Source organism: Furipterus horrens, unplaced genomic scaffold (genome assembly GCF_987537825.1).
Source record: "Furipterus horrens unplaced genomic scaffold, mFurHor1.1.pri manual_scaffold_2, whole genome shotgun sequence".
NCBI lineage: Eukaryota > Metazoa > Chordata > Mammalia > Chiroptera > Furipteridae > Furipterus > Furipterus horrens.
This window is the reverse complement of record NW_028327172.1, coordinates 115,591,165-115,617,559: the sequence shown is the minus strand read 5'-3', so window position 1 is coordinate 115,617,559 and position 26,395 is coordinate 115,591,165. Positions and strand designations below refer to the sequence as shown.

Below are 26,395 nucleotides of genomic sequence, written 5' to 3'. Positions count from 1 at the left end.
AGTCGCGGTCACTCCGCCAGGCTGCTCCCAAGCGGCGTGCTCCCGGGCGCCCTCCCTCCTTCCTTCCGCCTGCAGTCTTCCCCAACTACCTAGCGCAGCGCTCGGGGGTCGTCCGTGCTCCGCAGCCAGAGTAGGGGCGGGGAAAGGGAGCGGGCGGAGCGGAGAGCGGTGGAAGGAGGCGGCCGTGCGGCTACGTGGTGCTACGGCCGCCCGCGAGCGCCCGAGCCCGTGCGCGCGCGCGCCTCGTTGAGGCTTAGGTGACGGGCGGCGGGCGGAGCTGCGCGCGGTGCGGGCGGAGGGGCAACCGGCCAAGCGGGTGGAGCAAGCGGCAGGCGGAGCGAGGGTTGGGAGGGCGCGCTCGAGCCGGCGGGCGGGCGAGTAGCGTCCGCTCCAGCATCTGCCACGGCTGCGTTTGCCTGAAGCTCGTAGAGGGACCAACGGAGCGATCGCCTGGCGGACGGACGCGGGCGCTCGCCTGGTGCTCGGCGCCAGCTTCCGCGAGGCTCCAGGCTTGCAGCGCACGGCTTCTGTACCCGCTCGCGGCCACCCCGGCTCCGGCGGCCTCGGCGTGCCAGGGGCTGGAGGTGCGGGAGCAGCTCTCCGCCAGTCGGTCCCCGCGTGGATCAGCTCGGGCCGCCGCGCCACGGCCCCGAGCGGCGTCTCCGAGCCCTCGCTCCCTGCCGGGAAGCTCCGAGCACCAGTGCTCCGGGGCTCCAAACTCGGGCTGCCGGGGCAAGTGTCTACATGAACCCAGAGGATGTCCGGGAAGCACTACAAGGGTCCTGAAGTCAGTTGTTGCATCAAATATTTCATATTTGGCTTCAATGTCATATTTTGGGTAAGTTGGAGCTCTTTGGGATTTCAACTGTTGTGGCCGATCGATTCGCGAAGATTTCCCCCGCGTTGTTGGCTGCCCTTACTTTTCGCAGCCCCTCGGGCACGTGCCGGAGCTAGCAGAGGCGTTTGCCTTCCGCCTCTCCAGCTTGCGCGTTGGTGCAACATTTCATCCTTTATAGGAATGGGAAGAGGTAAAAAGAAAAACCGAGCCGGAAAGGGAGCACCCAGGCCTTGGGGTGGCTTTTTAAGGGACGACTAGGGCATGCAGATGGAAGAAAGGTCTCGGCAGTTTGAGAAATGAGCAACGACACGAATTAAATTTGCTCCCGGTGGGAAATGGATGTTGGGCAGAGCGTGGTGTCATAATAGGCAAGGCTAATCGGGCAGAGCCGACCCTGAGGTCCATCTTCTAACAAGGCTCTGATTGGATGAGGGCTTGGCTCCGTGTTGCCGCGGCTGGTCTGTGCCTTGCTCAGCGTGTATCTTCCTGCACCATCTCGGGCTTTGTGTAGGATGCAGATGCGGCGGTACATATATGGTTCTGTAATGTGCACGCAAATAACGCTTCCTGTAAGCTCTTCCCCTTCGGCTGGAAAGCGCTCCGTTTTGGATAATGGACTGGCCAGTGGGCGCGTGAGGTCGATGGGTTTCTTTCTAAATATATTACTGTCAGGATAATAAGACACCATCAACGTTTGTTTCCATGTGTTCGTGCCTCTTGTTCTCCTTTTTAACGGAGTGACATCGAGCGGGCTGTTTTGGGGAAATGCAAAGGAGGAGTGCGAGACATGTTTTATTGGGGGTACCGAGAGAGCAAATGCTTGAACGCAAGATTCAAACTATGCCCTCCTGCTGGCACTACGGTGTGCTTGGCACCTATTGTATTTGTGCTGGGACGCCTACTCTTTTGTTTGGATTCTTTTCCTTGATCTCACAAACGTGTTCATCAACCAGACAGAGTTCACTAGGACCAGGGGAAACCGGTTCAAAGACCGTGTTATTTTTCCTCCTTATCGCATCCCATCCCAGCCCATCGCAGCCCATCCCAGCCCATCCCAACCCATCCACTTCCTTACTGGGCATTCCTCTGCCCCCTGGGATGTGAAGATGGTGGCTGTCAGGGGGGATTCTACAAGTTGCTGTTCCAGTGTAGGTTCAGTGTGAGATAAACAATAATGCAAAGGCGGGATCAATAATAATTCACAACAGTCTGAACACAAGGTATATTTATTTGATTCCCTTTAATTTTGGCTATTTTCTGTAAACATACACATTATGAGAATAGTTGTCAATACAGCTCTGTATTTTTTTTTCTACCACACAATTACCAGGGTATTTTTATTTTTTGTTTTCTATAGGGGTATCCTGCATTGGTCGTACATGTCTTGCCAAAGATAATGGAAGGGATTGGGGATCACTTTCTGTGTCAGCATGTCATCTCTTCTCAGGGATGATAAAGATAAGGGACACATGAGTAAATATAATATACAGTCATTCGCAGGCATTCTTTTTTTTTGTCAGCGATTGTACACGATTTCTGTTAGCAGTCATCCCTGCTCTCTACAAACACTGCTACAAATATAAGAAGAAGAAATTGTTTTCTTTCTTTGCTTCTTTTTTCTCCACACCCCTGCTGGCAGTGTTTAAAAGTGGTGGGTAGTGACATTTCTCAGTGAGGTGTTTTGATTTTTATCTAAACTCCAAACGTCTTGACTTTGAGAGTCAGGAACTACAAAACTGGGGCTTGACCATGTTGGGGTAGTGAGCCCAGTCCTTTTGATTCTACTTGAACACTTCCAAAAGTTGCACATTTTAGCTGCCAGGCAACAGAAAGCACCCAGGGACTTTCTCTGCAGTTTCATAGCAGGAAGTAGAAAGAAATAAAGGGATTTGGGCCTGTTTCCCTGACAGCTTGGTATAATTTTATACAGTGCGCAGAGGCAAATTTAGTATTTTCTGTGGATTAGGTTGTAGCAAAACCTGTGGAATTGTGGAGATCTTCAAGGAGTTGCAGAGTGCTTGCACCAGGAGTTCCATAATAGAGCCACATCTTATCTGATTTTGAAGGTCTTTACCTCTGGGGGGAGTTTTATGGGAAGCCTGAAAGCAGATGTAGGCTTTGAAACTAAAGGAGATGTCTGAGGAAGAATTGTTATGTAGATATCTTTGTTATAAGGGCCCTTCCTTTACTTTCTTTTTTTTTTTAATGTATTTTATTGATTATATTGTTACAATAGTTCCGATTTTCTCCCCTTTACTCCCCTCCACCCAGCATCTCCCTCCCCCAGCAATCCCCCCCAAGTCCATACCCATGGTTCGTAAAAAATAACTATCCCTCCCTCTCAGATATTAAGACACTTCGTAATCTTGTAAAGCACAATGGGCGAAGGTCTCTGGCTCCTCTAGCTGCTTCAAGCTGGACATGGTCGCCATCCTACCTACCCTTGAGTCCAGAAATCCCTAATAATAATGGGAAGGCCACCCTCCCCTCCACACCCTTCCTTTACTTTCAATTCACCTTCTTCCTCTTCTCTGCCTAAAGCTTTCCACTCAGATAGTCTCCCCACAACCATACCTTTCCTATCCTGCTGTCTGCTTCAAAATTACTCCATATTTAAGCCTCCCAGTTTGTCAGTACCCTGGTCTCTTGTGGTGATCAGCAGGAAGGTGGCCATGATATTTGATGAAAGTAACTCAGACTAAGATGTTAGTGACTGAAGAACTGGGATCTGTAACTTGGCAGGCCGTGTCTATAAAGTTGCACACCTGTGCTCGCTGCAGTCAACATTCTCTCTCTGTGACTTCCAGGACAAGCCGGCTTGGCACGACTCATACAGTTATGAAGAAGAGATTGATAACGGAGGGCATGGTTTCCTAACCTTTCATGTTCACACCGTGAAATGCTAGAATACATTTGAAATACACTGGGGACATTTGAAGGTAAAATTGTGGTAAAATAAAAACTGAAAATATAGTAGCACCAGCACTAAGAACTTGGTTCTCTAATGAGTAGTTTGACTCCTTGCTACTCAGTTAACTGCCCCAAGCCTCAGTTTCTCCGCAGTTAAAATGAAGGAATCGGATGAGTTGTAAGGCTCCTTCTAGTTCTGAAAAAGAATGAGTCTAATGAGTTCCAATATGCTGAGGAAGAAAAATACTAGTGAGGGGCACTAATATATAATAAAAGCAGCATATATTGGGATGTTTATTAAATTATAGAATTTTTCTCTCACTGAGACTTGTCTGAAGATCATTTTTTAAAATTTCATTTCTTCCTCAAAGATTCTTTCATTTAAAAAGATCTTTAAAATTTCTTCTTGGCTTATTCATTTATTGGTATAGAATGCATTTTCCCCTATACCCATTGAGATTCTCAAATGTAATCCTGTGAGTCATTTTTATTATTAGAGTTAGAGTTTCGTGTGTAAAATCTGATTCCTTTTATATAACAGTTAAAGCGCTATCCTGAGCAACAAAGTCAACATCTTGTACAGATTCCTTTCTCATTAGTTGTCACAAGGAGGTGGGGAAAAATCTTATTATCTCTATTTAATATTGGAAGAACTCAAGCCAGAAGGGAATTGATATTATTGAGGGTGTCGCCGTACTAGAACATTTCTCAGAAAACCCTGAGTCTGCTTAGGGGTAGGGGAGGGAAGGAAAAGGAAGTTTTGTTTTACAGTTGCTTTTTTGGGTACTGAACCCTCACATCCCATCACCCACCATTAATAGATGTTTTGCTGTGGACCTTTTTGGATTCTGGCCATAATTCTGAACTGTTCCTAGGCAATGAAATTATTTCAGTATTCTTGCTATCTATTGCTATGTAACTTAGTGGTTTAAAACAGAATTTTATTGTTACTATGTCACAGTTCTGTACTTTGACCAGGCTCATCTGGGCAGTTGGCACTTGGGATCTCTCATGCAGTTGCAGTGAGATGTGGCCAGAGCTGGAATTATCTGAAGACTCGGTTGGGGTGGGGTGCCTTGCTGAGAGCTCAGCCAGGGTCCTTGGCTGGAGTGCCTACATGCAGCTGCTTCTTGTCTCTGAGAATGGAAGAAAAAGCTTTAGCCATTGAATGCTATAACTGGAACTGGCCCACTGTCACTTTTGTCAGTTTCACTGGTTAAACCATACATGGCGTCTGCTCAGTTTCAAGAGGGTGAAGAAAGGGATTTCATCTTTTGATGGACAGGTGTTTAGGTTGTGTGAGTTGTGGTCATCTTTGGAAGGTGCAGTCTGCTGTACTGAGCCTTAAATTCTCGTTTGTAAGGGAACGATAACATTATCTAACGGAGCTGTAGATTCAATGAAAAAAGGCATTACCAAGCACAATGTCTCAATATGTAAAAATATGGTAACTATCATTATTATTACCTCCAGGTTTTATACTGGTTCTACCCTAGACTATAAAATTTCTAGGCTAACTTAATCTGGTGGTACATTGGCATCATTACTACCAGGTAGTGATGATACCCTTTAGATCTAAAGGAGATGAGGTGAATGGATTCTGTAAATTTAATCATCGCTTGTTAGAAAAAAGTCACATGGATCAGTGGGAACCTTGAATGACTTGGAAGAACCAAGTCATTCATTTTTCTCTTTTCTTTGCTGTACAAGGATTAGAACAGCCTTGAATACTTGAAGCCAAATTCTCTTCGATGTGCTTGCAAATACTACATTATGTCTTTAAGTAGAGGTTTATCCTGGGTTGATGGCAGAATGTTGTACCTAATTTAATTCTACAGGGCTTAAATTCAGAGAGGAGAGAGATTTAAGGAACCTTGTGGAGCCTTACCTGTGTAAGAAGCCATATCTTATGATTCACTATAAATTGTAAGATGTTCTCGAATGATGATACATCAGCAGTTTATAAGTCATAATTTTTGCTTTAATTTGCTAGACATCTGTTAGTTCTGATGGCAACCATATGGAAATCTAAATTGCCTTTTGAATTACAGGGAGATGGCAGGAAGAAAGCTAAATATGGTTATGAAAGTGTCATACAGGAGAAGTGTAAGAAAGGTACAGACCTCAGTGGGGGAAGTAATTGAATACTTAGTTGCTTGGGCTGGTTGCTCACTCTTGGGTCAGTGAGAAGGCACTGAAACATTCTTACTTGATGGTATGCCTGGAAGACTGAAATGAAGCCAAGGGGAAAAGTTGGAAAACCAAATAATGTTCCACCCACCATAAAATGGCTAACGTGAACTCATTTAGATGGATCACTCTGTCTTAATATGGCCACAGCAATAGTTAGTCCCTGGCAGTAGGTGAAAACAACCTGTATTTGATCAGAGCTTTATAATTACAATGTATTTCTTCTACGCATCTCAAAGCATCTAACAAGCATATTATGACACATGAAGAAACTGGAGTAAAGGGATGTAAGTGACTCCCGAGGCAATGAAGAACATGTCAGGGTTCACTTTTGGAGTGTTAAGTCTCCTCCAGTAACTATAGCCCTAGCTTCTCCTTTGAAACTTATTTTAGAAGATACTTGCTATTTTAGAAGAAAACATCTAGTTACTTACATCTGTTCATAAGTGAAAAGTGATAAAGTTTTTGCTTATGCCTCAATTAACACCACCCACAAGCACAAAAATGTTAGGATGAAAATGTAGTTCAAGAATATGATAGAAAAAATAAATTATTATGTCATCCATTAAAAATTCCTAAAGAAAAATTGGAGTATTTAAAGACAATGTTCTTGAGTCACATGCTTCTTTCTATATTAACACTGATGACTGTCTTAAAATTTCTAACTTCCAAATCATTGTACTTCACTGGATTGTGAGGGCCTCAGCTGCAGGGACTGTGTTTCAGTCATGTTCATAAGCACAGTGTCTAGCACACTGTCTGAAACACAGCAGATGTTTAATAATAATGTTGAATGAAGAAATCATTAGAAAATACATAGGCCTCATCTCCTCTAACTTCCTATTCAGTGAAGCATTTTCTCTTTAACATCCTGCCAACTCTTTTAAGGATGGATCTGTTTTTGAACCACTTCAATCGTTAGAGAGTTTCATCTATCATCAAATCAGATATAATGTTTCCCTATCCTTCTACTTCACTGTTGTTGATGTTAATTTTAATTTTGAAATAATCTCACATCTATAGAAAAAGAGCGAGCGGTACAGTTTGTTTTTTTGTTTTTGTCCAGAATCATTTGAGAAACAGTTGCCAGCCTGATGGCTCTCTCACCAACACTGTAGTGTATCTTTTCTGTAAACCAGGATATTTTCCTAGGTAGTGACAGCCCAGCCATCAAAGCCAGGAAACTACCTATTGATACAGTACCATCACCTAATCCTTAGACTTCATTCAGGTTTCCCAGTTGTTCCAATCGTGTCTTATAAAGACAAGGAATGTAGTTCAGAACACACATCATATTAAGCCTTTTTAGTCTTTTCCAATCCTTCACTGTCAGGATCTGGACACTTTTAAAGATTATAAACCAGTTATTTGGTAGAAGGCCCCTCAATCCGGGCTTGTCAGCTGTTTCCTTATCTCAGATTCAGGCTGTGTGTCTTTGGCAGGAAAATTACAGAACTGATGCTGTGTTTTTAGTGTTGCCTTCCCTCAGGTGACACAGATTTTTGTTTGAACTACTACTGACAATGGTCATTTGATTAAAGTGTTGTCTGTCAAGCTTCTCCACCACAAAGTTACTCTTTACCATTTTTTCGGGTAGTTTTTGTAATTTTGTGGCAAGTTACTTTGAAATTAAGTAAATAGCCCATTTCTCTTCAAATTTTTAATCTATTTATTTATTTACATCAGTAAGAATTTATGACTTTCTTACTTTCAGTGCGTTTTAATTAAACTGTTACTTTTGTTACTTACTTTGATGTTTCATTGGATGTTTTCAGGCTGCTCCCTGTGCCCTTTAACTCCCATCATTCTTTGAATTGTTCTTTGTTTTCTGCTAGAACAGGATGTTCCAAGCTCATCTTATAATTGACTGTGTCATCTGTTTTATATCAGCCATTTCTCCATTTCTCCATTTCTCTGTTTCTTTTGAGTGCAGAATGGTATTGAGAAGCCAAGATATAGTTGTTAAGTGTGCTCATTGCTGTGAGGGTGTCACCACCTCTGGGACCTCTCAGTGGACAGAACAATGGACTATGTGTATGTATATACACATATGCACACATACACACATTTACATCTTCATTTCTATATCTAGTTATACATTTTGGAAACCATAAGTTCACAGTGATACCTCAAATCCCTCTCTGATACCACAGTGTTTATTCTAAGTTTTCCCTTTTCCATATACTTAACTGCCTTCTTTGACAATGAGATTCCTGGCTCCAATTAGCACTACTCTTAACAATTCACTTACTTGATCAAAGCTCCTGTAGGTAGCCAGCCTTCCCTTGCTGCCTCCGCCCGTCACATGGCTGCCCTCCTTACCCGCTAGTGCTCCAACATGCCATGCCTCAACCCACAGCCCAGTGCGACCACTTTCTCACTCACATCAGCCTCTGATACCCTGCTCTAGACCTCCACATCCCTCCCCATACCAGTTTCTGAACAAAGGCCCACCATGCTTGGTTCCCAGTAATGGCTTTAGGACTGAATTTTTCGGCAAGAAGAAAGGGGAATGACCTAGGTTACACGTGAGTAACACAAAACAAGACTAATCTTCCTTTTCCATAGCCCTCCCATTATTTAAAAATAGCTACTATGGCATTCCTAAACATTCTGTTTTATATCTTTAAAAGCTCTTACTTCCTCCATGTATTTTTCATTCATTATTTCTAGATTTTTTGCCCTGGTCATGGTACTTTGCCTGTTGTCCCATTTGGATACACTTCCATTAATGTAGCAATCAGAATAGAACACATTCTTTTAAAAAAAGTTTTTTCTTTTAACTTACTGATTTTAGAGAGAGTGGAAGAGAGAGAGAGAGAGAGAGGGGGAGTTGTTCCACTTATTTATGCGTTCACTGGTTGAGTCTTGTATGTATCCTGACCAGGGGTTGAACCCACAACCTTGGTATATTGTTATGATGCTCTAAGCAACTGAGCTACCCAGCCAAGGTATTGAACATATTCTTTATTTGTTGTTCCAACCATCCAAAGAGCTGTGGGACTGTTACTCTCCAACTCCCCCTTAGGTTTCCAGTCTGTGCTGGACCTGGAGGCAGAAGCCTCTGCTACTGCCTGATTTGTCTTTGAGTAACGTACTCTCACAAGTTAGTTCCTCAGTTGCTCACCTGCAATGTGGGAAAAATAATTCCAATAGCTCTCGGAGTTGTTACCCAATGAGATCAGGCATGTGAAGGTGCTTTGTAAAAGGTAAACTTCTCAATACTGATAGTAGTTATTAACCCAGGCAACACTGCGTGTGCTTTTCCTGGCAGCCAGAGAATATTGTTGGCTCAAGTTGAATTCCTAGTGCAATGAAAACTTCCCCTCTTTTTTCAGGTGAACTTCTGTTAAACCCATCTCCCAAGGCTAAGTGCTAATCAGACTCTAATCCTCCAGTTAATTATTTGAATTTAGAATTATATATTTAAACATTTAAATGTCTTATTCTGGGCCAGTGGTTTTCAAGTTGTGCTACCTGCAGCCTTGGGCTTCCTTGAGTTGTGCAGCAGCCTGAATGGGAGTGCGTCTGATCTCTTTCCCCAGGAAAAGTCAGCCATTGGATTTGATATTTTGAGACACAATGAAAGATTTTGCTTGAAAAAGGAAAAAAGGTCAGGGGTGGGGGTGTCCTACGACTAAAACAAACCATTATAAATCATCATTCTAGCCCTCAGATGATTTTTAATCTTGATGGTCAGGTATGTGTTTAAAAAAATAAACCTGGTATCAGTTTCTTTCTTCTGCATAGGACGTTTCTCTCACTGACTAGGGATGCGTCCTATAGGATTAGTTGATATTTCATCCCTTTATAGATATAGCAGCATACACAATAAGTTGTTAGTCAGGAAATTTCAGTCTTCCTAGCAGGGGCTCTGATTCAGTTGGTGGGGATGGAGCCCTGGTATTAGTGGTTTTTGTTTTTTAAATCCTGCAGGTGATATGCTCAGCTGAGTTGAGAAGCTCTGGCTTGTTTTTCTTGGCAAGTTGTAGCATCTCCTCCCTTGGCTCTCTGGTGGGGACACTTGGGGGAGTTGGGAGAGGGTGGTGTAGGGTTCTGACCAAAGGGTGTCTGACTTCACCAGCACATGAAGCTTATGTTCTTTGCTTATGAGAAAAAAATAATGTGGCCCACTTTAACCCTTGTGGAATTTTTTAATAATCCAAAAGTGCCAGTTTATTTTTAAACCTAAAAGCACATTTAAAAACAAAACGAGAAAGTCTCTGCTAAAGAGAACCTCCTGAGCTGCAGTTGGTATACTAAAAATTAGCATCATGTAGGGATAGAGGCTATTTATTCAACAGGAACAAGGAAGACGTAGGCATTTTATTTTTTGGGCCGCGCTGCCCTGCACACCTCAGCGCAGTGCTCCGGCTCTAAGCGCAGATGCTGGACAGCCAGCTGTTCTTCCTACATAAACCAGCCACCCTGTCTGGGGCGCTCTGCTTTGTAGCCTGTATTTCCTGGAGCTTGCTGGGCACCAAGCCCCAGCGCCCTTGTTTTGGGCTGGGGCAAAGGAGTTGCTTTCTGTGTCTCCACAGCGGTTGCGTTGACTTGCCTGTGCCGTAGTGCCACGGTAGGGGCGTTTGTTTCCTCCTGTGTAATTTTGCAGCACTGTTACTGAGAGCTGACAGTAAAGCAAATAGAGGATACCCAGCCCTGACATTTGAAACTTTACTTTCTAAACAAAACTGACAATGTAGACTATTCAGTGTATGTATAATGAATTTTCCCATTATCTTCTTGATGTCTTCCTTTCTCTTACCCCCTTAAAAATAAATTGGGTGTGTGATTATGACAGGACTCCTACAGTAGAAGTCTTTTGAATAAAAATCTAAATGATCTGAGATGTTGCACTGGGACACAGTCACCATCACTACTGAAAAAACCCAAATAAACCCCAAGTGGCATGCCAACCCTATGGTTAGCGCTATGATATTATCTGTGTGTATTGGGTTGGCCAAAAAGTCTGTTACGTTTTTTCTGTAAAATAAAAGACACATTTTTTATTTTCACCAATAACTTAATTGATTTGGATATTTTGAGTATGGCAGCCATCTCCTGCTATTGGCTTCTAGTAGGTAGAGGCCAGGGGTGCTGCTGAACATCTTCCAATGCATAAGACAGCCCCGCAGCAAAGAATTGTTTGACCAAAATGTCAACAGTAACAAGAAACTTCGCAAACCACTTGTGACACGTTCCATCAGTCACAGCACCTTCTCCATACACTGCACAAATCTTTTTTTGCGTTTCAGTTGCACTTTTACCTTTCTTGAAATAATAAAACATAACACACTGAAAATGTTGTATATTTTCTTCTATCTTCAATATTAAAATGGCTGCACAAAAATTCACCAATTTTGATGTTTTTTAAAAATGCATGCTGATATGACAGCTGTCACAATACAATCTAACAAAATTGTTTCAAATGGAGTTCAGAACAACTGAGCACTACTAGAATCATTGTATGGAAGAACTATAACAGACTTTTTGGCCAGCCCAACACATAAAGGATCGTTAATTATGAAATGCAATGTATAATTTTTTTAAGTGATGTACTTACCAACCACAAAAACAAAATAGTATTTGGAAATGGACGACAAAACATGCTGGCTACCTTCATTGAAAATACAGTGACAGCAGTGGGGTAAAAAGTGGGACAACTGTAATAGAAAAACAATAAATTGATTAAAAAAAAAGAAAAAAAAATACAGTGCTATTCTATAGCTCTCCCAGCTACTATTTACAATTAGATAAGTGTTACAAGGCAAAGGGCTCTTCTAACTTGTTGAAAAATTTTTCTAAATTATACTTGGCACTAAGGCTCAAATTTCTAAAAATCTTGAGGGAACAGCTGGTGCTCTAAAAAATATTCAGGCCAGCTATTTTAATGCTTTTTACTTAATTAAGTAGTCCTAATAAAAGGAATACTTGACTTAAGCATTTCTCAAAGTATGATGTTTGCTTCCAACAAAAATTTCCCCCAACTGTTAATATTTCCCCCAAAGCAGCCTTAAAACTTAATTCTGCCAAGTATGTACTGTAGTTCTAATTATTTAATGCCAAAACTTTGTTTTCTTGTTTTAAGGGATGGTTTGGTTAGTATGGCCCAGCTTCTTAAATTATTTTTTAAAGATTATTTTTACAGATAGGGGGAGGGAGGGAGAGAGGGAGAGAAACATTAGGGTGGTTGTCTCTCGCGCGCCCCCTACTGGGGACTGGCCTGCCACCCAGGTACATGCCCTGACTGGGAATCGAACCAGTGGCCCTTTGGTTCACAGGCTGGTGCTCAAGCCACTGAATCACACCCTCCAGAGCAGGAAAATTCTTTACAGAGTACAGTATTAGAGAGAGAGTGAAGGAGAAAAGGTTCATCCTGACATAGGCATCCTAGTGCCTCCTGTGTGAGGCAGGTGGTGAGAAGGAGTTTGGACATTGAGCATGTCTGAATTTTTACCCAGCTCCTTTCCCAGGCTTGTGACCTTAGACAGGTTACTTACCTTGCATTGCAGTTTGTCTCTTCCTCACCTGCAAAGTGGCATTCCTAGCTGTAGTGTTAATGTTATTAATAGTAGTATTAAGACCCAACAACTATCTCGGAATAGTGAGGAATAAAGGAGTTAATATGTATAAACTGCTTGGAATAAGCAAGAGGTATTAGCAATTATTATTCTATTTTCCTCAACACCCATAAATTCTTTTGGCTGTCTTTCTTAACTTCTTTTAGAACCATTAAAATAATCTTACATTGTAACATATATTGTTGTTTTCTGTAACATTTTGCCTACTTAAGTACATTCTCAAGATAACTAAAGGGAAAAATAATCTTAATAAATGTTCACAATGTTCTTCTCATTGAAATGAATGGCATGTAATTCTTATCATGGATACCAGACTCTGAGTTCATGTCTATTGCTTGTTGTTAATTTTCTCATTTTTTTCTTTACCCAGTTAGATTGACTCTTCATTTTCTTTGTAGAACCAAACTGTTGAGTTTTGGCCAGACACCTGAGGGAAAATGGAAACATTTTATTAACATTTGTTAAATCTGGATATCCTGAAATTATCTAGAGGGCTGTAACTGTATATTTTTAGCTTCTGTGGCACCATAAATCCTGTGTATTTTGGTCATTTTTTACTTTGTGTTTCAGATGAATTCCTTAGGTTTGGAGGCGCTCATCAAGTAAGTGAGACAGATAACTCACATTTCTCCCTGTGTGTCCTTCCAGTTGATGCAAGTCAGGATTTTGGTTGAATTACCGGGATCATTAACTAAATGAGTGACCCATCTTGCCTTCTCCTCTGGGGCATTCATTAGTGGGATGTACGGACAGCTGTGCTCTTTTGCCTCTAGTACTATCACCTGAAGCAGAAGACCCAGGCCTTCCTGTTTCTGAGCATAACCTTCTTTATAACGGGCACTTAGCTCCGGGAGAAAAAGCCAGGGCAGGGAGCTGTGTTGCCATTCTCATGCAGAAGGTGTGCAGAAAACCCCAGCCCTTGAAGGTAGAAGAGGAGGGACGAAGGGGAGTGCTAAGTAGAATTTTACTGTAGTATTCATTGGTAAAAAGAATGATCTATGTGTCATGACAGGATATTTTAGGAACGTATTTAAAGCAATTTTAGCTTACCCATTGCACCCCCAACACTGCTGATTTAGATTCACTCACTGATTTCACAATCCAATGATGGTTTGCGACTTCCTATTGGGAAAGCACTCAAGTTGGTCTTTGTCCTTACCTCCTCCAGCTGATCCCCGGGAGTGTCTGGAGGATAGCCACCTGATGATCTGTAGCTGTGCATCTCAGAGCTCTAAGTCATTTGCAAACTGCCGCAGGTTTTGGATAAACTCTTGTGCCACCCCAGAGTCTCTCAGATTTCATTGTGCATATGATTCACACCGGGACCTTGTTTAAGAAGCAGATACTGATTCAGTAGTTATGAGAGGGGCCAAAGAACTTGCACCTTTAACAAGCTCCCAGCTGAGGCAGAAACTGCTGGTCCACTGATCTCATTTTGAGTTGCAAGGATCTCTTTTAAACTGACTCCATTTTAAAGCTTAAATACATTTTCAAAAGGAAACTGGAAAAATATGACTATTCCAATGCATACAATGACAATAATATGGCTTATTAACTTCTAGGTAGGTCCAAGTCAGGCAGACTTTCCTTTGTTACCGTGGAGGTTAAATGTGCAGAGTGTTCGACATCCTGGCATCAAATGGAGACTTTCTCCTTGACTAGACCAGACGATCAAAAGAGAGTTGAACAGGGAATGACTTTCTTATTCAAAGTTATTTAATGCTGTATTCTAAAATTGTCTCTTCCGGCACCCCGGGTCACTAGGGAATCACACTTTGGGGAACACTGCTTTCAAGTAATTCACAGGAAGGCATGCATTTATAAGTGAGATGGATGAATCTCTAGAGGTAAAGTGGGTGGGGGATGTGTGGAAATTTTTGCGTACTCCAGGTTCTATTTCTTATCAGGGGAAAAAAGAGGGACGTCCCCTGTTTCTGAAATGTTGCCATCCCAGGCCCAGTGAGTCGCTAGCGACATCATAGGTATAAAAAGGAAAATACTTAGGAAAATTATATCTCAGGCTAACAGGAAGTCAATCTTAAAGACTTAGGAAATCTATTTACCTCAGTGATTTTTGTTCTCTGCTCCTCCCTCTCCTCTTTCCTCAAGTTACTATTGATTATGTTCAGTTTTGGAATGAGTCCATTTATTTGATGCATTTTTAAGAATAGAACACTTTATTTATGCTTTTATATTGTGAAAACAATTCAGCAACATCAATACACTTTTTTTTTTTTTTAAGGAGAAGAAATTCACCACAGTCCTAATAATTCTTTTGGATCATTTGTAGTAAAAGTGGAGACTCTTAGACAAATGCTCTAAGACCTGTGAATGAATACCCCAGAACAAACAACCAAAATTTCTTTTAGAGATTCAGTTGTAGTCACTTACAAGGTTTGAATTTCGCAAACCTCAGTTACTTAAGTTTGTAAAGGAAAAATGTGCTTTTCCATTATTACCTTTAGCGTTTCTTAAGACTTTACCAGCATTTCGCCCCTCAGGGTAACATTTAGAGTAAGTGCTTTCAGTATACAGAAGAAATACCTTGTGAATAAAGATCAATTTCACACAACTCCCCCCCCCAAAAAATCAATAAATCGGCTTTAGTCATTAGAGAGAAACTGTACTTTTAAGGGAGTGGAGTTACTGTGTTAAGGAACTGAAAAACAAAAACTCAAAAAACCTGACATCTAGAAGCTCAGTGTTTTTCAACATGATCTTTCCATAGATAGAAAAATGTGGTTGGGAACTTTCTGAGAACCTGCTGTATTGTTGGTGCCCACATGGCAACTCATGTGAGAAGTGCTACTTAGTTTTTTTTTTAAATCTCTTAACTGGAATCCTAATGAAAATAGTGTTTCTTTGATACCAGTTATTTTAGCTTCATCTGTTGGTTTTTGAAAGAATAAATTGAATGAAGATATGGCTAGATGATACAGTTATATGCGGCATTTTCATTTTTTTTCTGAGTCTGTAAGATTTAATAACGCCTGATATATTTTTTAAAGATTTTTATTTATTTATTTTTAGAGAGGAGGGAAGGGATGGAGAAAGAGAGGGAGAGAAACATTTCTGTGGAGATGTGTGGTTGCCTCTTGTGCACCCTCAACTGGGGACCTGGCCCGCAGCCCAGGCATGTGCCCTGACTGGGAATTGAACTGGCTACCATTTGGCTCACAGGCTGGTGCTCAATCCACTAAGCTACACCAGCCAGGGCCTAATGCCTAATATTTTTATTGTATGCTTTGAGAATTTTAAAGTTGCTTTCTGATGAGTATTTAAAACAATTACATAAAAGCTGCAGAAATAGTGTTTTACTCATCTTTTTAAAAAAATGCAGAATCAATAATTTAAAAATGAAAGGATTGAGGTAATTAAAAAGGACTGAAATATCTTTTATATTTTCTGAAATACATATATGTTCCATTTAAATTGGTATATAACCTTGGATTTTTAAAATATATATTATCAGTATATAGCCTTCATGAATATTATATATTGATCTATATCTTTGGAATTTTTTTTTTTGTTAAGGAGATAATGTGCTCTGTAGAGAAAGAAAAGCTACCTAAATGACCATAAGACCTCTAAAACTTTTTATTTGCATAAAAGACTAAAATTTCATTATCACAGTACCTACTATAAATATGCAAACTAAATGAAATTCTCTTTTAAGTTAAAAATAGAAACTGGAGATCAGTTTTAGATACTAAGCCACAAGCAGAAAAATCGACTATTATTGTATTTTTTGTTCTTAGATGAAGATTGGAAAATAAACTCTGAACAAGGAAATTACTACATTTTAGCTGGAGGCACTAAGAGATCATTAATTATTGCTAAGAATCTTTCAAGTGCAGTTTTTAAATTTTAAGCATCTTTTCTATTGAATTTTCCCCTTTTCTTCTCCCTTCTTTCTGTGATTTTAATTCCAAATTGAGAAGACAGGACTTTTTGCTTTTAGGAGAGCTATATCTCTCACTCTTTAAAAGGTTAACGTGCTGATGAAAGAACAGCAGGTTAGAATTATTTTGAACAGCAATGAAAATACTTAATTCAGTGTTCTTGTGGGTCATTTTAGTGCTCACTTAATGGGAACTATCTTTTAATTGCCCTTTAGTTTTTACCTTTCTTCCCACTTACCCTCTTCCCCCTCCCCCCGAATCTTTTTTCTCTCTCCAAGCAAAATTCTAAACAAAAATCCCAATTTATAAAGCAGGGAACAGCTGCTATTCTGGGAGCTCAGTGGGCTCAGCCATTCTAGGCCCAGCTTCCTTGCATGGGGAGAGTGTGTGGAGGGGACAGTGGGAGAGAAGGCATCTGCTTACCATTTATGCATTGAACTGGGGTGAAGGCGCGTTTGGCCTGTACTGCCTGTAGGCTGTGTGCTTGCCAGTCGCCCAAGTTTCCAGGTCCCAGCACTTTGGCGCCATTTAGTTCTGCTAAGCAGTTTTGGTGCAGTCATTTTGATTAACATCAACTTTGCTTATGTCGAGTAAGTATTCAGGTTATTTATTATGTATTACTCCCTTGCTTTGGAATGAGCAGACTCAAAAACTGCTTTATATGGATTCCATATGTGGCTTTTAAGTTAGTAGAAACACACAGGCTTCCAATTAATTTGCACATAAAGTTGCATATTGAATAGATTATGCTTAATGGCATAGGTATTATTTGAAATTCTTTGTCATTTCTAATATTGTTCATATTTCACTTAAGCTATTATGTGTTTGAAGATTCTAAGGTGGTGAACTTAATTTATGAATTCACATATGTCCTATTTTTTTAAATTACTGAATGTGTACACCCATGGAATTAGTTTTTTCTATTTTTAATTATATTTTATTGACTATGCTATCACAGTTCTGATTTTTCCTCCTTTGCCCCCTTCCACCCAGCAACCCCCTCCCTCAGGCAATCCCACACCATTGTTCATGTCCATGGGTCATGCATATAAGTTCTTTGGCTACTCCATTTCCTATAATGTACTGTTTACATAACCATGGCTATTCTGTACCTACCTATATATACTTTTTAATCTCTTCACCTCTTCACTCATTCCCCACACCCTCTCACCGCCAGTCTGGCAACTATTGAAATGCTCTCCATATCCATGATTCTGTCTCTGTTCTTGTTTGCTTAGTTTTTAAGATTCAATTGTTGATAAATATATATTTTTTTCTCCTTTTATTGTTCATAGTTTTGATCTTCTTTTTCTTAACTAAGTTCCTTTAATGGCTTGGTGATGATGAACTCCTTTAGTTTCTTTCTTGTTTGGGAAGTTCTTTATCTGTCCTTTGATTCTAAATGACAGCTTTGCTGGGTAGAGCAATCCTGGTTGTAGGTCCCTGCTTTTCATGACTTTGAATATTTCTTGCCAATCCCTTCTTGCCTGCAAAGTTTCTTTTTAGAAATCAGCTGACAGTCTTACGGAAACTCCCCTGTAGGTAATGAATTTTTTTTCTCTTGCTGCTTTTAAGATTCTCTCTTTATCTTTAACCATTGGCATTTTAATTATGATGTGTCTTGGAGTGAACCTCTTTGTATCTATCTTGTTTGGGACTCTCTGTGCTTTGTGGGCTTGCATGTCTTATTTCCTTCACCAAATTAGGGACATTTTCTTTCATTATTTTTTCAAATAGGTTTCCAATTTCTTGCTCTTTCTCTTCTCCTCCTGGCACCCCTATGATGTGAATGTTGGACCTCTTGAAGTTGTCCCAGAGGCTGCTTATACCATCCTCATTTTTTTGGATTCTTTTTTCTTCTTATTGTTCTGATTGGTTGTTTTTTGTTTTCTTATGTTCCAAATCATTGATTTAATTCTTGGCTTTATTCACTCTATCGTTGTTGCCCTGTAAATTGTTTTTTGTTTCAATTAGTGTATTCTTTATTTCTGACTGGATATTTTTTATGCTGTTGAGGTTCTCACTAAGTACCTTGAGCATCCTTAAAACCAGTGTTTTGAACTCTGCTTATCTCCATTTTGTTTAGCTCTTTTTCTGGAGCTCTGATTTTTTTTTTCATTTGGACTGTGTTTCTTTGTCTCCTTGTTTGACAGCCTCCCTTCGTTTCTATGTATTAGGTCAAGTTGCTTTGACTCTGTGTCTTGGTAGTGTGGCCTAATGTAGTAGGTGTGCTGTAGGGTCCAGTGGCACAACCTCCCTTATGACCCAAGTTGGGTCCCCAAGATGCTCCCTTTGTGTGGGCTGAGTACACCCTCCTCTTGTAGTTGAGCCTTGGTTGCTATTGGCAGATCAATGGGAGGGATTTACTCAGGCCAGTCAGCTGCAAAGACTGGCTGTGACCACTTACAGCCATCTCCTCTGCCCTCTGTGGAGGGCCAGCTGTGCTGGGGCAGTGTGGTGGTGCTCCGATGTGGTCTGTAGTTATTCACTGGGTGTGCAGGGTCTGGGGTTTCCCAGATGGTGAAGGCCAAGGTCAGCCTCAGCTGTGTTCTCTCTGGGGCCACCTGCATGAGCTATAAAGCAATCTGAGATCTCTGCTACTTATGCTGGGCTTGGATATTCCCAGGCAAAGCCAAGCTATGAATCTAGGCTGGCTGCTACTATTGCTGGGTCTGGGGCTCACTGAGGATGACTATTGCTTGTTTCATAAGATTTAGGAAGGTGTGCAGCATAGGCCAAGACCAGCAATTCATATAGAAAAGCAGCTTGGGTGGGCCCATAAGTTGGGTGGGGTGGAGTCTTTGGGGATCTCCGACATGGGTCAAACAGTGTTAACTGGGTTGATGGAGTCTCAGATCAACCAGCTCTGTGGGGGAGGGTTTAGAAAAGGAACAATGGACTCTGCTCACCTTGATGCCAGACACTTCAGTTCCTCCCTTTATGCCACTGGTGCCTTTCAAGCTGCTACCCTGGTGCTGGAGCTCAGAGGGAGTGAGTCTGAGTAGGTGAGTCCCTGTGTGGGTTGTTTAAGAAGAACTGGTTGGGGATCCAGCAGTTTCTTCCACTGACTCAATCCCTGATGGTTTTTGCAGCCAGAAGTTATGGGAACTTATCTTCCTGGCACTGGAACTTTGCGCTGGGGTCCTGGTGTGGGGTTGGTACTCCTTTTTCCCATCATATCCCTCCCAAATTTTTATCCACTACATGTGGGTGAGGGACCAGCCCATTCCACGCCTGTGCCCCTCCTACCAGTCTAGGTGGATGTGGTTTCTTTAATTTCATAGTTGTCAGACTTCCATTCAACTTGGTTTCTGATGGTTCTGAGTGATGTTTGTTCTATATTTTAGTTATAATTTTGATGTGGTTGTGCCAAATGGTGAGCCATTTCTGCCTATGCCAGCCCAGCGCTCTTGACCGGAAGTCCCCATGGAATTAATTTTGTCGTTTGTTTTGTGCTGATGAGCTCAAGATAGCTTGAGGTGATATTTTGAAAGGGGGGGGGGGCATTTACTCTTTTATTTCTAACCTTTTCAGCCTTCTCTTCCCCAAAGCTATGCATAGAATGTTGCAACAAGTCAGATGGTGATTAAGAGACTAGTTGGGGTCAAATATTGGCCTTGATTCTTCTAAGCTGTGTTACCACGGACAGTTACTTCTGCACTCTGAACTGTTCCTTTTGGGCATAAATGGGTAACAGTAGTGCCTACCTCTGGGGAAATTGTAAAGACTCAGTGAGATGATACATGCACAACTCTGAGCGCGGGGCCTGAGAGGGTGTGTGCTCAGTGGCTGCTGATACTGTAACCGTGTGTGGGATGGATGACTGCTCAGCACAGTTGCAGGCTTTTGGCTTGTTATCACCTAGGAAAGGTGTTTGGGAACTCTACTTTCCATGTCAGGGACATGCACTCTGTGTGATAGATAGAACTTTTCATTCATGCCATCCTTTGTTTTTTTCCTGTTCTCTACGCACTGGAGGAGACTGTATCTCCATGCTTTCCTTTGACAACTGGATCTATGAGAATTTTCTAGCCCGGGTAGCTGCTCCATTCCTCTCTCTTTTGGACCTTAACTTTCTCTCACCTTTAGCTGCAGCTGTCCACCCTGCCCTCCTCTGGCATGACCTGACCAGCCCTCTGTTTCCATATCACAAACGCCAGCATATCTCATGTCCTGCCTAGAGGGTCATTTCTGGGTGGTTGTTGCTATTGTTTTAATGGTAGTATATGTAGAACATTAGAGTTCCAATAAAATAATACAGATGTGCCTAGAAAAATACCTAAAATATAGTAGATATCAATAATTATTGAAATAAGTTAGTTGAATCTAAAGTAATTTTCTTCACATAGGAACAAAATCAGCATCCATTTAGGCCCCCCCCCCAAGAATTTGTTATGCACAGGTAGGATATTTATGATGTTGAATTTATTAATGTGTAATTTATTCTGTGATAATTACAGATTTTCTAATTGAATTTATATTTATGTGCTTATGTATTGGTTGTTGAACTTTAAGCAGCCATACATTTTAAATTGTTTTTCAGTATATTGGAAGTAAAAAATATATGTCTGAAAAATCATTGACTTTATAATAAAAGCTTCCTCCTTCTCTGAAGTATCTTTCAGAGTGTGAGCATTTGCCAAGTGGAACTTTTCCTCATTGTTTTTCATTTTCTGGCATCGTAAGTGGTTTCTCTTCCTTTCACTGTATGGATGAAGATTTCTGGAACTAAAGTTTTGCACAGATTGAGACCACCTTTTATCCTGCCCACTATTAGTTTATTAGTTTTTTTTTTTTTTAATTAAAAATATATATTTCTAAACAAAGAAAAGTGTCAAAGGTGGAGGAGGTGAAACAGAAAGCAGGAGGAGATGCAAAGTCTGTGCTGGGCCACTGTATTTTTTTTTTTTTTAAGATTTTATTTATTTATTTTTAGAGAGGGGAAGGGTAGGAGAACGAGAGGGAGAGAAACATTTCTGTGGAGATGTGTGGTTGCCTCTTGCACACCCCCAACTGGGGACCTGACCCACAACCCAGGCATGTGCCCTGACTGGGAATTGAACCCGTGACCCTTTGGTTCACAGGCCAGCACTTAACCACTGAGCTACACCAGCCAGGGTTGGGCCGCTGAATTGAGGGGAGATAAGCTTGGGGGGATCTCACATTGTGCTGTTGGACTAAACAATTAAATCGTAGGTGTTTGAAAGTACTTTTCCAACGAGGGGCATATGCTGCTGCTTTTACAATTCATGACATGAAGACTGTGGTGGGAATTCATGTGGAGCAGCTGCTGGGACCATGAACCCCATACGGGTTGTCATCTCAGTTCAGCAACACACACAGGTTGTTGGGAGACACCCCTCTCCACAGGTCTCTTGTGTTGTTTTATATCTTGCCAGTTGTGCCAAGAATGCTCTTTACTGGGCCATTTCTTAGGGTTATGTTTGCAGCAAGCAGCCTGAAGGATGAGAAGATGTGTCCTTTGGGAACAGCAATTTCACTGCTCAATATAAAGCAGCAGGTTTGCTAAGCACAGGTTTCTTAGCTATGATGTGAACATAAGCAGCATGTGCAGCTTCCACCTGGGCCCCTTAACACCACCTCCATTAGAATTTGGGGTCCGGGAGAATTGACACAAACATGCTTGTGTTGCCTGTTGTGCTGTGAATAATAAAGTTCTTTGTCTTTGACCCAGCAGTCTGTGTCTTCTTCCAGTTTCTATGAATGCAGATATACCTCAGAGGTACTATGGGTTCCATTCTAGTCCACCACATATAGCAAGGCTCGCAATAAAGTGAAGCATAAGCTTTTGCTGGTAGGGTGCCTTGCCTTCAATTTGTAAAACACGCGATGTCTGTGATGTCCAGTAAAGCGAAGCACAATAAATCGAAGTATGCCTGTCGTAACAGGCTAATTTATTACTTCGGCGGTAGGTTAAAAGCAAATCAAGGCCAGACGCAGGTGTCTTGTGTTAAAGTTGAATACACAGTCAGTTAAATGTGTTCAGATGTGTCCTATTTATAACATAATCACCTGGGCCTCACCTGCCAATAGTGGGGCTAAGAGGGTGACGGCGGCTGGCTCTGTAGCGTTTCTCAGGTTTCTGAGACCGGCTGAGGGCTTCTCAGGCCCTTTGTCTCTTTGGCACTGGCCAGGACATCTCCAGGGAACTAAGGCTTCTTTGCCGAGAGCGGTGGATCTTGAGCTAGAGGTAAGGTGTAAAGCTGACACAGGTGAGTGGCTGATTCGGAGAGCGCAGAACAACAGACTCCAGGATTATTGGTGGCAGTGGGAGGACAGCAGAGAAGGTTGGGAGCCAGTGGGCACAGGTGGGACAGGATGCGGAGACTGCTGGGCACCTGGCTTTGAAAGAACAGAGGTGGGGAGTCCAGGCCAAGGCTGCAGGCCAGAACTAAGCGGGGGCAGGAAGAGCCCGCCTCAGAAACAGCCTGGCTCTGTTGAAATTGGACTAGGGAAGAGAATTTGTTTGCATTTTGATATTTGCAGAATGAATTTGTTTTCAAGCAATCAGTTAACCAACCTTTCGGAAAAGGACACTGAGATCACTTCCAAGCTGGTTTAGGCAATTTAGAGAAGCGTTTGTGATAAACAGCCATGCCACTGTTGAAAGCCAAGTAACAGTTGTTCATAAAATATCTTTGTTTTTTTCTTCGCAATATATCTGTAAAAGTGTATTTACCTGTTATTTGCAATAGGTATTTGCTCCTTCCCCCACCAAAAGAATAATGTCTTTGTGGTAATTAAGCTTGACATTAAGATTCTAGACAGAGAGGGGACTCTCAAAGCTCGCATATATAAGATGTTGAAACCCCGATCCCATTGTTTCCGACATGAATCTTACTGGCATTTAATCAGAATCAAATTCTAAATAATGTTTTTCATTTGTTTACTAATATGTGGAAGTTATTAACTGCCCACAGCCATCAATTTAGATCCATGGTGACTTCTGAAATCTAGCGATTCATGGCTTGAGCAAAAAATTGGTCAGAAAGTGGATTTTAATGGGGAGCTATCTGAGGGAGGAGCCGTGTCTCCCTAAGGGCCACCACTACATGCAGCCACCCCAGCTTGCGAACCACACAACTCCCTGGGGTGTGCTGATGCGCCCGGGAATGGTACAGTGTGATGGCACCTTTGTGGGCCTCAGGCAGACATCCAAAGGTTTAAATAAGTGGCATATAAAACAGGTGACCCTTTTCAGTAGTGTGATAAGTACCACCTGTGCCTTTCACCCCCTTGAAGAGAAACCTGGGGGTGGTGAGGGCGGAGAAGTGCAGGCTGGGAGTTCCCTGCCCAGGGAGAGGGTTTCTCAGTCTGACAAGGACTGCTCAGGTGCCTGGGCACCTTGCGGGCTGGGCCAAGAAACCTCAGTCCAGGGTCCACTTGTCACTGAGACCAAGGAGACCCAAAGACCTGCAGTTGCCTAACCTCTGTTATTGTGCCTTTGAAGCCGAGTAAACCGCTTGTTCACTCATGTTAATGGATGAATAAGCCTGATCACTCATGTTCAACATAATTAACCCTCATTTGTAAATAATTGTCTGCGATTGCCATTGATTCTTGAAACCAGTATATTTGTTATCAAAATGAAGACACTGGCAACCAAATTTTTTCAGTTTCTTAATACAGTTGCTTTACTTTCTTTTATATGTGTGAAGTGTTAGCTAGTTTAAATGCACAGATTAGTAGAGATCATTTTTATATGGAAAGTTATTTTAATGCATACCTCTGCAAGTAATTTTAGGAAATAAAGGCCAATTATTAATACAAACTTATTCACCATTCTGAAGGCAATCTCACATAACACTAAGATTTTGCAGGGTAGATTTAGGGCTTCGGTGGATACAAAGGGTTTGGGAGTAGAATTCTGCCCCACTACGCAGAGACATAGTTGCCTTCTACAACAGCCTAGGTTGCTCTATTTGAATTTTGATACATATAGCACAAGGTTATCTCTCTCCTTACAGGTAGGCAGAGTTACCAGCCCCAGGTATGTTCCTTGTTTTCTACCTGGGTGAGCTCACAACCTTCAAGAAAGGACCTATGTATCGCTCTCATAACCCCTCCCTCGAGTAGGAGGAGAAGTAGCTTTAGTTGGTATAATAGGATTTTGAATAGTAGGACTTGGTATCTGTAATGCAGGATCTCCAAGCCAGAGAGTTGCTTAAGTATTTGTGATATTCCAAAAAACCCCCCAGACACCCAGAGGACCAGCAGATGTGGACATGCCATTTATTACTCTCATTACAGGGGAGGGCACAATGGTGATGGGTCTGTGCAAGAGCGACCTTGCCCTACCTCCAGCCTTGGTGCTACTTATTGGGTTAGGGAGGGAGCAGTGGCCGCAGGGAGGGAGTGTGGTAGCATGTGAAAGGGCTCCAGCACATGGGCCTTGAGAGACTTTTCCTCATTCCTTAGGGCTGCTGTTCTCTGAGGTGGAGGGGCCACGTCTTGAGCTATCCCATAGCATCATAAAGTCTTGGGTTTGAATCCCACTTCTGTTACTTTCTAGCTATGTTACTGTAGCACAGGAGCCCCAAGCCAGGGAGTGGCTTAAGTGTTCTTGATATTCCGAACAAAAATCACCCAGAGCACCAGCCGATGTGGACATGCTGTTTATTACTCACATTACAGGGGAGCACACCCATGGCAGAGGGTTGGAGAGAGAGAGAGAGACCACACCTCCTCCAGTCTGAGGCTCATTATAAGGGGTCCCAGACAAAGGCAGCGTGGGTCCAGGGTTGCACAAACCTACGTGTGCCCTGGAGCTACGTTATATCAGCGTGGTGCTGCCAAGGAAAAGGTCAAGAACTGGTCTCAGGACAAGAAGCCGCTCCCAAAAGGAGATAAGGAGGGAGTTACAATCTATTCCCAAAACAATACACATTCCTCCTCAGGGGTGGTGGGAGAGCCATGTATTGATTGACCCCACTGTTACCCTGGCTCGTTTTAAGCTTTTTGAGTCTTAGTTTCGTCAGAGGTGAAATATGTTGGGAAACAGTTCTCCATAGATCTCTCATGTTTCTGTATATCTTGCGAGCTGAGGTACTGTGAGAAATGCTCACAATAAAAACCGGGACACAGGCTTGAGCGGCAAAGAGAGGCGTTTATTCACGAGTCTGCAGAGTCGGGCGCACCCTCAGCCAGGAGAATGTGCACACCAAGTAGACGAAGAAAACTGGTTTTATAGTAGTGCGATTAGCTCCCCCTCCCCTCACCTTCTCCCCCATTTCTCCATTACTGGACAATCTAACACGATTATCTAAATGCCCCTATAGTGATTTGTAAATATGCTAATGCTGTCAACTCCCTTCTCAGAGATCCTCTAATTACATTTGCCCTTGAGAACCTCTAATTACATTTGCCCTCAAGACCCTTTAATTACATTTGCCCTTTGTTACTAATGATTTTCTATTGGTTTGGGAGTCACTATTTCCTTGTTGCCTACAGTACTGACTGCCTTTGTTCTGGACTAAAATTTTTTCAGGGATGTTTGCATAATAAAAAGCTCTGGAGGGAAGATGACCATATAAAAATATTTGGGTTTCATAAGTTCAGGGGTCTTCTCTTGTAGTGTCGTTCACTGTGTGAGCCCTCTTTGTAATGTCCTACAGGAACTGTTACTTAGAGGAAATGGGGCAAGTGCTGATACTGTGGCTATTGCTTTTGATTTGTCAAAAACTGCCCTTTGCCTCTGACCCAGGAGTTTCACGTCTCCTGCCAGCATCCATGAAACTGGTAGGCTAAGGTGTTAGCTTCTAAGTAGGTTAAAATCTCCCACCCTGAACATCCGTCGTCGGCAGCCGTCCGTCTCGAGAGACGATGGTGTAGCTTCTTCAGAGTCTATCTGCACCGCCAAGAATGGCTGTGCAGTCCGACTCGGGAGTGACATGGTATCTGTCTCCTCCCGTGTTGAATCGACATCTTGCGATGACGCTGAAGCTACAGAGCCT

The 26,395-nt window shown here is 42.1% G+C and overlaps 1 protein-coding gene across 2 annotated transcripts in view; it reads left to right on the top strand.

The window, feature by feature from the left end:
• The first annotated feature begins 372 nt into the window (after positions 1 to 372).
• TSPAN5 (tetraspanin 5) overlaps positions 373 to 26,395 on the top strand; it is a 174,058-nt gene continuing 148,035 nt past the window's right edge. For both annotated transcript variants that reach the window (XM_090266326.1, XM_090266325.1), the window contains exon 1: positions 373 to 838. In XM_090266326.1, coding sequence (XP_090122452.1) covers positions 758 to 838 — 81 coding nt within the window. In that variant the 5' untranslated portion in view covers positions 373 to 757. The remainder of the gene's footprint in view (positions 839 to 26,395) is intronic.